This window comes from Calliphora vicina, chromosome 5 (assembly GCF_958450345.1).
Source record: "Calliphora vicina chromosome 5, idCalVici1.1, whole genome shotgun sequence".
Classification (NCBI taxonomy): Eukaryota; Metazoa; Arthropoda; class Insecta; order Diptera; family Calliphoridae; genus Calliphora; species Calliphora vicina.
This window is the reverse complement of record NC_088784.1, coordinates 47,517,543-47,537,222: the sequence shown is the minus strand read 5'-3', so window position 1 is coordinate 47,537,222 and position 19,680 is coordinate 47,517,543. Positions and strand designations below refer to the sequence as shown.

At 30.2% G+C, this 19,680-nt stretch overlaps 1 protein-coding gene across 1 annotated transcript in view; it reads left to right on the top strand.

Moving 5' to 3' along the window:
- LOC135961223 (uncharacterized) overlaps positions 1-13,539 on the top strand; it is a 29,085-nt gene extending 15,546 nt beyond the window's left edge. Inside the window, exon 2 of the mRNA XM_065512718.1 lies at positions 13,502-13,539. Coding sequence (XP_065368790.1) covers positions 13,502-13,539 — 38 coding nt within the window. The remainder of the gene's footprint in view (positions 1-13,501) is intronic.
- Positions 13,540-19,680: the final 6,141 nt, after the last annotated feature.

Sequence of the window (19,680 nt, the reverse complement as noted above, 5' to 3'; positions counted from 1 at the left end):
TGTACTTTGTGCGAAATTTAGGAAAGTAGGTTGACAATAACTCTTGTATTGTTCCTAGGATATGGTCTTCGGTCATAATAGGATTAGCTACTGAAGGGTTCAAGTATGATTTCAGGATTTTTACTAGTTTGTCATTATCTCATAATTGTACTCTTCTAAGATGGCTTTCCATCTTTTCAATTTACTATTTGTGTTCTTATTTCTGAGAGCATATGTTAATGGTTGATGGTCAGTAAAGATCTTCACTAATACTGGACCATACAAATAGTTTATCAATTATTTGAGAGCCCACACTATCGCAAGCATCTCCTTTTCATTGGTGGCATAATGTTCTTCTGCCTTGTTTAAGGTTCTCGATATGAATGTTATAGGTTTACCATCTTGTTCGAGCACTGCTCCAAGAGCATAATTAGACGCATCTGTTGTCAGGTGAAATTCTTTTTCAAAGTTAGGAAATGCGAGCATCACTTCCTCTGAGGCAAAAGAGTTTTTTATCTTTTCGAAGGCCTCTATGGCCCTATCATCAAGTGATATTGGGATTTTGGACATACGTCCCTCCTCGCCCCTTAGAAAGTCGGTTAGGGGATTTGCAAGCTTCGCGTAATCTTTGATGAAGCGCCTGCAAAACCCTGAGAGTCCTAAAAATTATCGGATTTATGGTTTACGGAGGTGGCATTTCCTGAATAGCTTTGACTTTTCCCGGATTTGTTTTTATCCCTTCTGTCGATATGATAAAACCCAGATGTTCTTCTTTCTTCAGGAATTTTATTGTCGGGAATTCCCGGGAAATTTAAAATTTTTACCGGGAAAAACGGGAAATTTAAAACTAATTAAAAATACTTTAATATTGTTACGAAATTGTACTTGAATTCAAATATAACGATTTTAACGGCTGATTTAAAAGTAGCATAATGCTTTCAAGTAACAGTGCTGTAAAACTGTAACATATCTGTGGGCATTGTTAAATAAAAGCTTTCAGTTGATTTGATTGTAAGTTGGCAACGCTGTATTCGAGTTCGAATAATCAGTTAAAGAACATTGTAGAAAGTACACCACAGATGGCGTATGATCTAGAATATTCGAACTTTAACAGTTAAAGAGCTTTCTAGATGGTAATGCAGTGTTATAAATAGTGGCAGAGGTTGCAGTCGTTAGTGAGTTTATCAGAGGCGCTGTTCGAATAAACAGCAACTTAGTGCCTTAAAGAGTGTTGTGTTTTTCAAGTAAATTCGTGTACATTATAAATTGTGTCTGTAATTCTGAGAATTTATAAACGTGTATAAAAAAACATTGAGTGGCTATTTAATTCTGTTGTTGTACATTTTAAAGAAATAAAGAGTTGTTACAATTTTCAAACTACTAAACGGCTTTTATTTGCAATCAAAAGTATCCGGTTTATTTAAAGGAAATAAACCAGCGTTTTGAAAAGGTTAAAACGTAACAATATATTTAAATATACCATCTCTGTTTGTTGAATGACTTGTTTCAAATATTAGTGGAGGTTTTAAACCCCATTAACGATACAGTAGAAGCATTAAGCCGAAATGAAACCATTTTTCTGATAGGTGCTGCTGTAATGAACACTTTTTATGAACAGCTGGTATCTAAAAATTCTACGATTTCTCAAAAATGGTTCATGCTATTAAATTGAACCTAGAAACTTCAACATTATAAGATAAATTATAATATAAAAACACAATGTTAAAAAGTTATGGACAGCAAATATTTGAACACCTATTTGACCACAATGTTCCCTCATCTGTTCAAAGCGATTATGATGAGGTTTCCGAAATACAAATGGAGACAAATTTTAAAAACCAATTATAATATTCAATCAATATTGAACAAGAGAACCCTAAACATATAAAATCAAATGCTAAATATTTTAAGCGGGAATTAGATTTATTTGAAGCAAGTAGCAATCGGAGAAGAAATTTTGATTGTCTTTATAATTCTTTATTAACGATAAAGCCAACACCTGTTTAAAATGAAAGAGTTTTCTCGTGGAATGAATTATTGAATGCATTAGTTATTTTGATAAATAATTTTTTTTTTAAAAAATAGTTCTATGACGGACATAAAATTATTTCTATGATATAATAGTGCATTTACACCTACGCCATAAACATGTTATAAGTTATTTATGGTGATAAACTAGTTTGAGAAACTTGTTTATCCATACAAAACAAAAACAGGTTTGTAACTAGCTTTTGAGATAAACTACAGAGGCTCAAAGTTATAATGGAACAGTATTAAAATTGTAAAAACCAAAAGAAAAAAAGTTTAATAAACATCAGTTTATAAAAGATTTAAATTTATTTTCACATTATTATTACTTAACTATTAGAACTAAATAAAAACTAATTCATATCTAAAACTATATACTAAAAAATAACAAAAAAACAAAAAAACAAAAGTAACAAAAAATTCATGTCAAACATAAAATGGAACATATATGGTTTTTATAACAAAATTCTTAAATTTATGGAATTTAATATTTTGTAGGCAATCCTTTTGACTTTATTACACATTCTAGGCGCTTTGGCATTGATTTTACTAACTTTTCACAATACGATGGTTCGATTTTTGACCATTCCGCGACAAGAGCAGCTTTTAATTGTTCGCGATTGGAAATTGTGTAAGTTTTCAATTTTTCCTCTAGATAACTCCACACGTGCTCAATAATATTAAGGTCAGGTGATTGTGGCGGGGTTTCAAGAACGTGAGGGCAATTATACAAAAGCCACGACCGCACACTATAAGCTTTATGCTTGGGATCGTTATCTTGATAAAAATAAAATCCCTCTTTGATGCCACCGTGTTTTACTGTGGGTTGCAAATTATTTTTTTTCAGCTCTTCATTTGCTTTTCTCCATACGTAAGAGCGTTCATCGGACCTAAAAACGTTGTATTTGCTTCCATCTGTAAACAGCACCTGTTTCCAGAAAGAAAAGTCCTTGTTGCGGTATTTTTTTGGTTAATGTCGCTTATATAAGGGTTTTTCCTAGCAACTCTACCATTATAATTGTGCTTTCGAAGAACAATATGAACTGTTTCTGGGTTTGCTTTTTTGCCAAGGAATTTCTCTGCTTCTGCTGCCAACTTTGGTGCACTTAGATGAGGATTCCGCTTAATTTGGCGCACTAACCATTTCTCGTCATTATGAGAGAAGATTTTATTTTTGTTAGGCTTTGATTTATTTTTAAAATCATTGCTATTTTTATATCTTTTAACGATGTTAAAAATAGTTGTAGGTGCACGATTCACAATTTCGGCGATTTCTCGAATTGTTTTTCCCTCCTTGGACAATTTTTTTTATCAGTTCCCTGAGTTCTGGTGAAGTCTGAACACCACGTGGCGCCATTTTAAAATTATTATAAAAAAACGTTAATGCTCTTTAAACTTAACAGTGGAAACAATATTATTTAAAATTGACCAATCTTAAATATTTTAATAGAATTTGGAATTGAAATAACAGGGTGTTCCATTATTACTTTTAGCCCATTTTTTCAGTGTTCCCATTGTTTTGATTAAATACGTAAACATTATGAAACAATGCTAACTTTTTTTTGTAAATATTTTCTATTTCGATTTAGTTTAATAAAACATATATTTTTTTATGATTTTAGCATAAAAGTGGCTATAAAGTAATTTAGAACTTAAACAAATTATATGTTCCATTATAATTTTGAGCCTCTGTAGTTACAAACAACTAGTTTTTGCTAATGCAACTCTGTTTTTCAACATTTTCCTGGCAACGCTGGTAACATTTGACATTTGCTCAAAAATATAAAAACAGTTTTCTTTTAAAAAATAGCCAAACGTAAGAAAACGTTTTAAAAATTTATTAAAAAATGTTTTTTATATAATATGGACAACGAAAATGAAAGGCATGTTTATATTTACATATATAGGTTTTTACTCTCAAATTAACTGTTTTTCGGATCAAATTAAATTATTTTAAAATCAAACACAATTTTTTTCAAAATAAATTAAACTTAATTTAAAACAAATTAAACTATTTCCAATGTAAATTCAATATTTTGCATGTCTAATACAATTTATTTAATTATGTTTCATTCTTTTTAATTTCAAATTCATTTTTTTTAATATCAAATTAAATTCTTTTTTAACTAAGCTTAATTTTTCTAAATAACTTAATATGTTTATTTCATATTTTATTATTTATAAAATTTACTTAATTCTTATCGATATATTTAATTTATACATATGACAATTTTTTAATGCAAATGCTCTCCAGAAGCAGCTAGTGGCAGATTCATTGTCATGTCAACATAATAATTGTTGCAATCTGATGGTGTTACAGATTCTACGGAACGTTTAATAATTGTAACTAAGTCATTATTATTTTCTGGATCCGAAAGCAAATTCCGAGAACAGAGTTTAGTTTTTGAAAAAACTTTTTCTATGGGATTTAGCATAGGAGAGTATGGAGGAAGAAAAACTAAAATATGACCAGACTCCGTAATTTTATCTTTCACTGCCTGTGTTTTGTGTATCTGAGCATTATCTAGTATAAGCCACGCATCTGTGATATTGGATTCAGCTAATTTGTCGAAAAGTTCATCAAGAAAAGATACAAAAATATTAGTATTAACTGCGGAGTTTGCAATTACTTTTTGGTGTAAAATGCCATGTATATTCATAGCTGCGATGAGGGAAACATTTCGTCCTCTAACAGTGGGAACAATGACATGTGCTGGAGTATTTCTTTTAGATCTCGCCTTGTTTCTTCTGAGGTGATAATTGAAACCGGACTCGTCAATGAATATTATTTTTTCTCTTATTTCTGGAGCGTTTTGAGCGAAATTCACTGCATACGGAATGCGTCGTTGAATCGTAGATTCACTATTTAAACGATCTATATTAATTGTGGCAGTTTTTAGTGTAATTTTCAATGTTTTTAATGCAGTGTGTATGCTTGTTGCACTTAGCTCCACATTGTATGTGTTTCGAATTTTTTCACGAATGCCTCTTAATGTTATACAAGGGTTGCTTTCGATTATCACTTCAATTTTGTCCAATATTTCTGTAGTCAATTTGAAATGACGTCGACCACCACGGTTTTTTGTGACAACGCACCCATCCTTCTTATAGCGATTAATAATTGACGTAACAGTGTTTTTGTTTATACCAGCTATTTCCGCGGAGTCAACTATGCTTCTTCCCTCTTCGTAAAATTTTATCAAAATATTCTTTTTATCTCAACTTATATGATCGTATTTTCCACGTCTGATACCACGACGTTCATGTGTTGATATCTCCGATACGCTTTCTTCTGAAGAGCTATCTGTTAAAAGTCGAATACGACGATAATTTCGTGTATTTCTTGCAACAGAATTAGAGCTACAATTACTCTCTGCGATAGATGACATATTTAAAATGTATATTCACGACGTCCAATTTTTGAAATTCACAAACGTTGCTTCAAGTTAATAACTACTAAAACACGTGTTTGCAATAATCTCAACAGTAAGGTTAAAACAAGGTGACCAGTTTTACTATCTTAGTAATTAAAGAAACAATTTCATTTGATTAGATATTAAAACAAACAATATGGTAAGGTCATTCCAATAGAAACTTTTCATTTATCAGGTATCTCGCAATTGTAATGGACAATTTGTATATGCTAGAGGAGCAAAACTCTATGTAGGTACTTATTTCACGGGAGAATATTTGAAATATTTTCCAGTTCGGTATAAAAACAAGACAGTAAGAGAAAAGCAATCAAAAGTTAAAAAAACAATTAATTTTTAAGCTTTAATATGCTTTCGGATCCATATGTATAAAAGTATCGCTTTTTTAATAGTATATTTTTAATAAATAATAAAATATGAAATAAACATATTAAGTTATTTAGAAAAATTAAGCTTAGTTAAAAAAGAATTTAATTTGATATTAAAAAAAATGAATTTGAAATTAAAAAGAATGAATACATAATTAAATAAATTGTATTAGACATGCAAAATATTGAATTTACATTGGAAATAGTTTAATTTGTTTTAAATAAAGTTTAATTTATTTTGAAAAAAATTGTGTTTGATTTTAAAATAATTTAATTTGATCCGAAAAACAGTTAATTTGAGAGTAAAAACCTATATATGTACGTGCAGCAATGTTTTTTCTTAACAACGTCCATATTTTTATTAAATTTTTTTTATATTGAAGTCAGCAAAATAAACCACTTAACTGCCTAAAATGCAGATGTAAACGGTATAGTTTATGAAAGTAGCTTATGATCATAAACTAGTTTGAAAATTACAAGTGTAAATGCACTATAATAGCGATATCCGCAATGTAAAGTACTTTCTATAGAAATTAGCAAAAAAGCACCAAAAACAAAATACATTAGAACTACTTTTTTACTTCTTTTCTCTTTTTAAACCATATGAGGTAATTTTGAATTGGATATTATTTCATGACATTTGATATTTGTTTTGGAAATGAATTTAATTTTAACCCTTAAATGCATGATTTTTACTTTTATTTTTCCATAAATATTTAGTTGATTTTTATTTATAATATTGAGTTTAGCTTTAGTTTGATTTAGAATTTCTTTAACTGAAACTTTCCATACTCCATTTCTGTGGACATTTGACAAAACGGCTTCTTTCTAAAACGTCAACTTTTCAGGAGAGCGAAAAAACTGTAAAAACTACTAACAAAAGTTCTTGTGTAGAAAATCAAAGAAATGTTATATATAAACATTATAGACAAATATCCAATAAACAAGTAGCGCTTTTTCTTTTGTTTGAAAGAGCAATAGTTTTCTTTAAAACAGCAATAACAAATTTTAAGCTTTTTTGTCAAATGTATTTTTAGCAAACAAATTAGCTTGTATCATATAAGTCGTTTTGTCAAAATTGTTTTAATTAAATTAGAGTCGGCTTATGTAAAAACAAGTTGTTTTGTGAAATTGAAATATAAAAAAAAAGTCGAAAGAAGTTGATTTGACAAACATATTTCGGTATTATTAAAAAAAATTATTCAACTTTTTCGTTACAATAGCCAAATAATTAATCAAATATAAAAATGTTTCTTTAAAAACAGTAAATATTTGATTAGGTTGAATTTTAATATAAAAATTAACTTTTAAATAAAATAATACTATTATCTTATTTTAAGAAGAAAACAGTAAAAAATCATATTTTGCGATTTACTTTGTGAAACTTTATTGAGTTTCTTCTTCGTCAAGATCCAGATAGATTTTAAACGATCTTTATGCTTTAAAAAATGTGTAGATGGGTATTTATCAGTGGCAACATATCCATCAAATCGCGTTTTTTGTTATGTGATACGACGAATGGAGACATGTAACTTCGACCAATTGTGGAATCTGCATCTTTAAACGACGCGAGTCGATGTCTAGGAGCTTAAAAGCCTATCCTGGGTCTATTGATGATTTGTACTGCAAAACTCCAGGTTTACTTTACTCGTACTGCATCCATCGAACCTATTTTCACTCAAATTTTTTACCTGAAAAAGATATATGTATGTAAGTAGTAAAAAGTTAATATATAATGTAGCCTATAAATAAAATTATTTTTATAAATACCTGAAATGTTGCATTTCCTCCATGTGTATCTATCTTTCATCAGACCAATAAAATCTAAAAAATAGTTTTGGTTTAATTCATGAACGATTTGTAGCCGTTATTAAATTTACCCAGTCGTGTGTATGGTATATTGAAAAGGATGAATTTTTCTTAATTTTTTTCAATTTGCTCATGCACTGTATCAAACTCATCATCGAAATTTTTGGGAATCAAAGTATTTTCATCACTTGAACCATATATTTAGCCAAAGATTTTTCTAGTTTATGGTCTTTGGTCGAAAACAAAGACATATTTACGTGTTCTTTTTTTCACATTATTGGCCATAGCCTCAAGTTTTTTACTTCATTCATTTATACGAATTTTAATTTATTTTTATTTATTCTAGTATTAAGTAGTAAAACAGCTTCTTTTCTTCTGTTTTCCATTTTTAAAAGCACTTATGTTAAGATAAGACTTAACTTTTTTAAATTTTCGTTTTTGTAAAAGAACCTCTGTCAATACAAGACGTTTTGTCAAAACGAAAACTCGCGATCAACTGATTTAAAAATCTACTTGTCTCAGACAAGTGGTAGGTTTTTCAATCTTTGCTTTCGACAAAACGACTTCTTTCGAAAGAAGCTGTTTTATCAAAAAATAATTGTTAATAATGTGCTAAAACTAAATAGAGATAGGCTGTTTTGTCAAAAGGCAGTTACTAGTTTTTTTAAAATGATTTGAATTCTATGAGAGAAGTTGTTTTGTCAAATGGAAATTGGGGAAAAACCTGAAAGAGGTCGTTTTTTCGATTGCGTATCTTATGTTCTAAAAGTCATAGAAATACGGCGATAAGACCAAAAGAAGCGCATTCAAATTTTATATTTACTACAAAAATCCTGTAAAATTGTCTTATCTCGAGAGAAGTCGTTTAGTCAAATGTCCACAGATTTGATTTTTCTGAATTAGTATCAAGGTTATATTCGTCTAAAATTAATTGGAACTGGAATGTAGACAAATGACAACAATATGTATTAAAGGGTTAAAATATGTATATTTTATATAAAATAAAAAAAATATAATAGAAAATATAACAATCAAAGAAAGAAGCTAAAAAGTGCATTACAAATCCCATTTACATATTAATCGACATCGAATTATAAAGGTACGCTCACAATTTATAAAATTTTGTGACACTTAATTGCTCTTTTACTCTATTTCATCATGAATACTGCTAATATTAAATGTTATAGTATCAAGTGATCTCCAGATATTTTAATAAACTTTTTTTTTTGGTTTTATGTGAGTACAATTGAATTGTAATGTATTGTTTTTCTTTTAAGAGGTTCATAAATTTTTAGTATTCTCTCCGTACTTTTTTTTTCCAAATTTTGTCCTGTTACCTGAAAATTCCCTAAGAGATCTTACTACGTCAGGTATTTTATCTAAGTCCGTTAGGTCATTGCTGCGGTCTATTTCCTAATCTACTCTAGGTTCTGGTTCATTATGAGAAGCTCGTTCTTCTAACAGTATTCTACGTACTATATTTGCAATATTGGCTTCCTGATCTGGTATTACAACATTTTGGGTTGTGGAGGGTTATTTAAAACTGGTGGTCTGATTAGGTTGTTTTGATTTGCCATAATTGAAAGGAAAACTTGAAGAATTACAAATTATAAAACTATTATTTTTATTTAACTTTGTTTCCTTAAAACTTATTCGTTTTTTAACTTTGCTTTTGAATCTTATTAGAAGTATATTATTTTTTCTTTTAATTTATCTATGATACTAAATTGTTAAAACTAATGGCCCATAATCATAGTCAAAAACAAGTAAAAGTGTAGACTTGCCAACCGTCCCGTTTTCGACGGGACAGACCAGTTATAGAGTCGAATGTCCCGTGTCCCGGCGATACTCTAAACGGGACGCCATTTATCCCGTTTAAAAAAAAAAACTTTTTCATTAATTACCACAAAAAATATAAAAAAATCAAAAATTGGAAAAACCGATAAACAAGGATGCTTTATTTTCTGAAATATAGTATTTTCTAAAAACTGAATATCACTATTTAACAATATACATAGGTACTTAGTGCATTAACTTCTATGAGTTTCAATAAACTCATTAGTAAACGTTATTTAACTTTCATGAAAAATAAATGGCACGATACTCGCTCTAGGATGCTTGTACCTTTAGTTAAAGGTGAGTTGTTGGTCCATTGAAATGGACTGAGTTTGTCGAATTTATTACTTCAAATAATAAAAAAGCAGATAAAAGCGATTAAAAATATAAATTTTAAATTATGGACTGACATAGGTAAACTTTATTAAATAACCCGCTACGCTTCGTTACTCCTACGTAGTAAAATAAAAAAATTTTAAAGATTTTATAAACTATTTTTTTAATGAGGTGAAACAAATTAGGTAAAATTATAAAAAAATAAATTTTCAGACAAAGTTTGAAGACAAATTTTCAGACAAAGATCTAGACCATTTTAGCTATACTCTGTACAGTGATAAGAATTTGATTCATACAAAGTTTAAATACATTACAATTACTCCACATATTCGAAATTAACTATATACTTTGTATGGGAGGTGTCACTCCCACTAATCCAATCCCGACCATTTTACAGCCAAACTATGTAAAATGATAGGTGAGCTATCGGACAAGTTTGAGGAATCTCGCAATTATAGTTCTGAAAATATTTATTTTCCTTTGTGTGGTAGGTGACTTAAACCTTGTTCCGATTCTTCCCAATTTGGTTAAACTTCATGTCGTGATATGAAATTGATTCATATAAAGTTTGAAGAATTTCACAATTATAGTACTCCAGATATTTGAAAATAACTATTTACTTTAAAAAATTCAGTCTCACCCATTTTCAGTCAATCTCGGTATAGTGACAAGAATTTGATTCATACAAAGTTTAAATACTTTACAATTATAGTACTCCAGATATTCGAAAATAATTTACTCCTGTATAAAGTTCGAAGACTTTCACAGTAATAGTTCTCCAGATCTTACACAATTAAAATTAATGTGATATTGTTGATTTTAATAAATAAAATAGGATAATAACACTGCTTCAAAATAACACTTTTTGTCAGAACTTGAAAAGCGTCCTAATGGAGGTTGTATGCCTAGGTGAGGACATGCTAAAACCATTTTCAAAGATTTTGAACACCCTCAAAATTTTTAGTTATTTTGAAACAAGTGTTTTAGGGTAGGTAGTACTTCAATACCTCTAATTCAGACATTTTAAACCCGATTTCAAAATTTTAAAAAATAATCTAAGAAATTGTTTAAGTTATTAAAAAAGTAAAATTTTTTTTTTTTTTTTTTCGTAATTTTTCAAATTCAACAATAGTGATTTTAATTTTTTTCTATGAAAACCACAGTGCTTTAAAGACAATTTTATATAGACAAAAAGGAGATATTACTTATTAAAATCGGTTTATATTTGCAAAAGTTATTAAACTTTTTCGAAAAAAGTTCGAAAATATTTACCCTTTTTTTTACATTTATATGCGCTGGGGGAGAAAATACTCAAAAAGGTATTAATGAAAAGTTGAATAACTTTTACAGTTTTCATCCGATTTGAAAAATTAAAACCATGTTTTATTAAGAACTTTTCTTTATACATTGATATAAATTTTTATAAGCTTTCATATCAAAATAAACAATGAAAAGCGACTCAAATCAAAAAAGATTGTAACAAAAGCAATACTTATAACTTACAAATGTATCAATTTTGTGCATGCCATTTTGAAGCGTAATAAGATTTCTTTCCCAACACGTTAAAAAAAATAAAAATTGAACAAAAACTGACTGAGTCACAGATCGATAAGTTGAAAAACATCACTGTAAACGGTTTTTTCAGAATAACTTCTGACACAATTTGTAATGTACTCAGCAAGTCCCACGCTAGGTCATTTTCCATCGTTCTCTGATAACTTAGTGGTGTCCCGTTTTGGAAATTTCAAAAGGTGGCAAGTCTATAAAAGTGGTATATTCGGCTGTGCCGAATCTTATATACCCTACACGTATATTCGGCTGTGCCGAATCTTATATACCCTTCACCAAATTATAAATATTTTTAGGTAAACAAAATTTAATTTGTTTTCTAGTAGTTTTCTTCATTTTTTGGAAAAAAAATTTTTTCGATTGTTATTTTAATTTTTTTAATTTAAATTTTTTTTAAATTTTTTTATTGTTTTTTAAATTATTTTTGTGAAAAAAAAATTCGGGTTAAAATTTTTTTTCCGATTTTGACCCATTGTAGGTCCATCTTACTATGGTCTTATATACGTCGTTGCAAATGTCTTTGAAATATCTATCATTAGATATCCATATTGTCTATATTAATGTCTTAGTCATTTGTGGACCGATTTTGCTGATTTTAAATAGCAAAATTCTCGAAAGCATGTCTGACAGAATTATTGAAGATTTGGATCCCGAAGATATCTGGGGTCTTCAGAAAATTGATTTCAACAGACAGACAGACGGACATGGCTTAATCGACTCCGCTATCTATAAGGATCCAGAATATATATACTTTATAGGGTCGGAAATGAAAAATGTAGAAATTACAAACGGAATGACAAACTTATATACAGGTAAGCCTCCATTTACGCGGTACTTTATTTACGCGAATTCGATATAACGCGATCTCAAATTAGCAACCATTTTTTCAAATACGCGACTTTTTTTACACGATTTTTATATAACGCGGCAACAAACAATAAGAATCGAAAAAAACACAAGGGAATAAAAGATTTTTTTTTTGAAAACTTCGTTGATTGTTATAATTTTTTTGTTATGTTTTGATCTCTTTTATGTATTAGAATATTTTGTTTTTTTAATTGACATTTTTTCCTTAATTTTCGATAAGAAATAATTTTTATACTTTACTATTGTTTTAAGTTTTTAAAAGTACAAATACATTTTTTTTTACAGGATACGTTATAAAATCAATAATAGAGTATTCTTGGCAATTGTTCAATCAATCAAAAACTCGATTTTGAGTTGTTGTGTAGTAACGTCCGCTTTCATTTAAGGTGACGAAATGTGTTTTCTATTTAACGCGAGTTTTAGGTCCCAATTTATTTTTTGTTATGTGACTGATGTATTGTTTTACGCGAAATAACAAATTGTTGGCCCCACAAAAGCATTTCGTTCTAAATTAGAACCTCGTTTTCCGCGAATTTGATTTACACGCTATTTTTTGAGCCCAACAAACCGCGTAAATGGAGGACTACCTGTATACCCTTCTCACGAAGGTAAAGGGTATAATAAAGTACATTTTAAGAGATTTAAACTCGACTTTACTTAAGAGTGGACTTGAGGTCTATCATAGACAAGTTAAAGTATATTTCTGACGCTGAAATCGACCCTAAATATAAAACTAGCTGAAGTTGTTTTTAATTCGTTTAACAACAGCATCATCTGTACTTCGCCGAGTAAAAAAGTTCGTCACTAAGTAAAAATGTTTAAGTTACAAGATATTGGTAGAGATTTTGCAATTATTGAACAGTTATCAATAAAATTAGTACCAAAATATCGTAATTATTATTAATTAATCTTATCTTTTCCATTTTTCCACAACAAACCACTTTCTTTCTTTAGATGTCCCGGTTACTTTTATTGTTTACGTTTTTTGTTTTTTTTTTAATTTTGTATGTCAGCTGTTCAGCGTTGCCACTTGTCTGTTTTTTGTTGTATATTGTATGAAAACATTTTCTACATTTACGGTGGCACCCAGTTAAAGTCGGTTCAATTTAAAAAATACTTTAATTTTGACTATGGTTGCAAATTAATAAAAAGCAGGTTTTTATTTTAAAGTTGATTTTAAAAAGAACCGAATTTAGTGTTTGACTATGATTATGGGCCAATAATTTTAAATAATTATATTATAATATTATATTCTTACATTACAATAATTATTTTCAGCATCATCTTCTCTTGGTGGATTTGTTGATGGTTGTTAGTAGATTTTTTGATGTTTTTTGTTGATTTTCTTGCTGGTTATTGTTGATTTGTGCTAAGTTTGTTGATTTTGCTGGTGCTTGATGATTTGGTTGTTAATATTGATACTTGGCCGATATTTCCAATGGATTAATTTTTGCTGATTAAAGTTGATTTGTGTTCGATGTTGATATTTTATTATATTTCTTATAAATATTTTCGCTTTGAAATGCTCATTTTATTTAAGTTAGTTTTTAAATTGTATTACATATGTTTTTTAATTTTATTTTTCATGTCGACTGTGATTGAAATTGGACGTGATTTATTTTTACTCCGAGTTAATTCGTTATTCTAATGTTTTTTATCGGGAAATAAATATAAATTGCACCTGGTTTTTAATAATATTATTAAATACAAAAAAAAATCAAAACATAAACTAAAAGACAAATAAGTAAAGAAAAATCTTTATTTCTTTTTTATCTATTAAATAAAGATCAAGAGTGTTAACTAAATTATTTACAATTACTCTTAAATGAGTCTCTTAACCCATTCCCAGCCATTGTACCTGCTTGAGTACAGAAAAAAGGCAATATTCAAATACTCATAAATTTTTTAACAAGATAAATTTGACAACTTTTTTTGTGATTTTGCATTCACACACTGTGCTTTTAAACATCACACATACAAAATTTTAAAAAATAATACCCTTAATGTATATTTTGTCCTGTTTTTATAATGCTATATCATTTTTTGGAATATTAGCGAGGTTAGTAACAATTGAGCTGCGGGGAGCAAACACAGTTTTACGAAAGCAAGAGTTTTTTATAATTTTGTGAAGTGGAGTGATTATGTGTACATTTTATAAGAATGTATAAGAAAAATAATTATTTGGGACAAAGTTGTGTGATTAGGAAAATCGGTGTACCCAATTGGGTACAATGGCTTGATATGTATTATTTTATTTAAGATTTTTCTTACGCTAAAATAGAATTTCAGACCATCAAAACGTGAAGTTTTTAATGCAAAAGTTTTTAAAACTAGATTTATGGGAAAAATATGAGCACCACTATTTTGATAGCTAATATTTTATCAGATTCGGATTGTAATATGGATGAAGATGAAGGTGTTGCTGACGATATTGTTAGAGATCGGATGTACCAGGTGAAATATAAGTATTTTGTGACAGTGATACCGACGATGATGTTCCACTTGAGATGTTCTGACAGATAATAATGCCCTCAAGATTAAGCAAAAGAAATTATATTTGGATAATAAGACCATGCGATGTTCAAATGTCTCAAACTATTTTTTTGGACAATGAGTTCAATATTATTTCATACTTGAATGGGAAAAGGTTTTTAGTTTAACCATTTAGCAGACTTGCATTTATGCATCGCAAGCTAAGAAGCACAATGTATCCTTCAACGCAGAAGATTTGAATATATATTGAGTATTTTGCTTTACAGTGAATATCGCTCTATGCCAAAAGTAGATATGTATTGGATGCTCTGCGAGGATACTCGCACTTCAAAATTTCCGAAATTATATCACGGAACAGATTCAAAGAAATAAAACGTTTTGTTAATTTGGCTGATAACACTAACTTAGATGCTACTGACAAAGTGAGACCCATATACAAATTACACTGGCTTCTGGTGTCGCAACTACTCCTGGAAACCAATTTCCTTAAAGGATAAAAAATCCCCTACGATGGGGTGAATGTCATAACAGAATAAGATGGTTGTCTGAACAATACGATATTGCGCTGTGTTGAAAAAGTAATGTTTTAACAATTTTCACACATTATAAAAATAGCATACACTTTACTCCATTGTACCCATTCAGGTACAGCCCCAAAAACATGCTTCCTAAATTTTTTTTTTAATTTTTTTTAATTTTCTATGTTCTTTTACCGTATTTTAGTTTAAATAAATAAATGAATTTTAAAATTTTTCATTTTAAATGGTCTTGGTTTTTAATGGGTTAAACGAAAACAGTGAGCGAAGGTTAAGTGTAAACGGCAGAAATGCATACGTAACAGTTAATGCAGATGAAAAAAATATAAACAAAACAAACAGAAGAATAGATGATGACAGCTTGTTTTTAACCGCCAAGCCTGTTAACCGTGCTCGTTCTTGTTCCCCCGCATCGACAACAACAAATGACTGTCAAAGGAAAGAAAATTCAAGAGCTGTTCCAGAAAATAACAATCTTTTACTTATGCCTGAAAGTATGCTAGCTATATCATCTCAGATACGAAATCCACCACACTGACTACAAATAGAATTAACCCATTAAGCGGCGCTATACCCAAGATTAGTCAACCATTAAATAAAGATAAATCCCAAATACAGGTTGGAATGGACCGGTATATTACAGTATTAAAACGGGCACGAAGTTCCAAGTCCCAAGTCTTCGAAAGCGGCACCCTTGGCTAAATTATATATGGATAGTGAACATGATAGACTAAACAATGAAAATCGTTTTTCTATTCTGGAATGTGAAACCAGTAAATAAAATCCACTCTACAAAACCACCCCCCATTTACTTGAGAGCAAATAATTCGAATTCACTGGTTCATAGCCTGATCTCATTAATAGGAGAGAACTCTTTTGTACATTATCCCAATCAAGAATTGCACGATTCATGAAACTAAAATACAGGTCAATAGTGAAAACGATTATAGAAAGGTTGTAACATATTTTGAAACTCAAAAGAAAAGTTTTACAATTATCAGCTGAAAGGAAGTAAGGGTCTACAAGTTGTAATAAAGGGTATTGAATGTAATGTTGAACCACTCGAAATAAAGCAAGACTTAGAAGATAAAGGCTTTAGGACAAAGAATGTGATAAATATTAGAAATCGCGAAAAAAAAACCCCCAACCACTCTTCCGTGTTGAACTTGAACCCGGTTACATAAACCTGAAAAAAATGAAACACATCCTATATATAACCTGAAGTACTTATTGCATCGTAAAATTACGGTAGAAGAACCACATAAACGATGTGGGACCGTCCAATGTATGAATTGCCAAGAATATGGACACACCAATGCATATTGCAAATTGCCACCAGTATTTGTTATTTGCGGGGAGTTGCATAGCACATCCCAATGTAACAAATCCAAAAATGATCCTAAAATAAAACAAGTAAGAGTGCTATATTCGGCTATGCCGAATCTTATATACCCTTCACCATTGTTGTGGATGCATTATTATTTTTTATAATAATAATTAGTAAAGAAAAAATACGCAAAGCAATAAAACCAACACACATCCAAACATACGTTTTGTTGTATAAACACCAACAACAACGCCAAAAAAAAACACCAAAAAAAAAATACCAACACACATTCAAACATACGTATTGTTGCTTTTTTTTCCAAAAAAAACAAAAACAAAACACGCAACACAATGAAACCAACACACATCCAAACATACGTTTTGTTGCTTTTTTGTCAAAGCATGCAATAAATATTTTTTTGATGAAATATCTGGGGTCTTCAGAAAATTGATTTCAACAGACAGACGGACATGGCTTAATCGACTCCGCTATCTATAAGGATCCAGAATATATATGTATACTTTTAGGGTCGGAAAATTATATTGTGGAAATTACAAACGGAATGACAAACTTATATATACCATTCTCACGAAGGTGAAGGGTATAAAAATGCAGCAATTGCGGAGGTAACCACACAGCAAACTACAGGGGTTGTCCTGTCTACTCAATTGTTAAAAAATCACAAAGCCAGAAAGCAAAGATTTTCGAATATTTTTTAAGAAACCAACAAATTGATGTAATGCTGGTTTCTGAAGCTCATTTGACGTCCTGAAGTTCATTTCGAATAAATGGATATGTAATATATGACACCAAAGATCCCAGAGGTTGAGCATGCGGAGGCTCGGCAATTTTAATAAAAGCTCGAATCAAACACTAATTAATGTGTGATTTTTGAGAAGATTATCTTCAAGCTACTACAATCTGTCTTGAAGATTTTCATCGAAACTTTGTGATTTCATCGATATACTCACCCCCTAGATTTTCAATTACAGAAAGTCAATATAATAGATTTTTTAAATCAATAGGCCCCCGTTTCCTGGCTGCTGGCGATTATAATGCTAAGCACACATTCTGGGGATCACGACTGATTACCGCTAAAGGTCGGGATTTGTTCGACACAATTTCTAAAATGGGTTTGAAGCGGCCAACCTACTTACTGGCCTACTGACCCACGAAAAATACCGGATGTTATTGATTTTAGCGTGATGAAAAATATCCCTAGAGAAATGATTCAAATTGAATCCTCGCTGGAACTATCTTCAGATCCTTAGTACACATTGATCGGAAAACATACCGCTAAGAAAACCAGAAAACATCGATCACTCTCTTATCAATTTCGATAAAAATCTCAAACTGGCTGCTCAACATGCTACCCGAATAATAGAATTAATTCTGCAGATGTCGAACGGCTCTTAAATGAAAAAAGAAGAGTTCGAAGAGAGTGGCAATTGCACAGATCCCCCCAACTAAAATCGAAGCTCAAAGATTGTATAAAAAGACTTAAAAAGCTCTTGGAATTTCGAAAAATGGAATCATTGAATAAATATTTAGAAAGCCTGGATGCAACCCCGCAATCGAACTACTCATTATGGCGAGCAAAAAAAAGTCTTAAAAGACCTGTCATATGTAATTCCCCCTTGCGAAATTCTAGTGGTGGTTGGGCAAGAAATGATAATGAAAAAGGGAATCTGTTTGTTAATCATTTAAAAAAAGTATTTACACCGAACACATCAAACGAAGCAATTGAGTTGCCACCTGTTGTACCCCATTTTGGAGCAGCCGTACCCCTACGTTTTGAGATTCGAGAGATCGAAAATGCTATTGTTGATTTAAACCCCAAGAAAGCGCCTGGTATGAACAAGATCAGCAGCAAGATGCTTATGGAGCTACCCCGGATAGCAATAAAAATAATTCATTTTATTTTTAATGCTATATGGCATGCTGGATTAATATACAAATTGAGTCAAAATTTACCCGCAAACACACATAAGCTGTTGGAAAGCTATATAACTGGTCGAACATTTAAGGTTAAAGAGGAAAACTTTTTAAGTACTGCACAACCCATTGAAGCTGGAGTCCCCCCCAGGCAGTATCCTGGGACCTTTTTTATATTTGATATATTCGTCTGATATGCCAACTAACAATCGCACTCATACATCAACATTTGCTGATGATACTGCTATTCTAAGCATTCATGAAAACCCTCAAAAAGCGTCTCGTTACTTACAAAATCACATATTTGAATTAGAAAAATGGTTAAAACAATGGAAAATTAAATTCAACGAGCAAAAATGTACACACATAACATTTACATTGCGTAGAGAATCAAGCCCCCCTATACATATCAATAACCAAACAATAATTCAATAATCACAGTTGCCTCCTGGTATATAAAAAATGCGAATATACACAAAGACCTAAACGTGCACCTTGTAAAAACTGAGATCACGAAGAATGCAGAAAAATATTTAAAAAAGCTTGAAATTCACCAAAACCCATTGGCCCGCAACATATTCACTTACATATAAATCAGTCTCTGATACATAACATATTTCATTTCAATATTACCTAAGAGTTTTATTGATAGCAATATGTCGGTGTACAAGTTAATAAAACAAAAATTAGCTTTGCTATCAACAAAATAATTAAATGTTCATTTACTTACCTTTTTCGAGAATTATCAAATTACTTTTACTTACCTTCAAAATTATAATATTGCTGACAAATGTCTGCAATCGAAATTCAGTTTAATAAACATACAAAATTGTTAAGAAACAAACTCTTTATTTACTAAGATAAATATCCCAGCAAAAACTTTACTTACAAATAAGCCGAAAAATAAGGGGAATTTGACGATTCGACTTCTTATTTTTCTACTGTAAGAAGTCATTATTTTTGTTCGCGATGTCCCAAAAGTAATCCTTTATATTTTGGCCGGAATTAAGTTGTTTTGTTAGTAGAGTTATTTATTTTGTATTTGCAAACAAGAAATAAAAAAAATAAGTCGCAGCCAAGAGTCGAACCACCAACCATCCGTTTGCTAGTCTGTTGTTGTACTCACTACACCACTGCTTAGTTATTTCATTGTGCGGCAAATAATG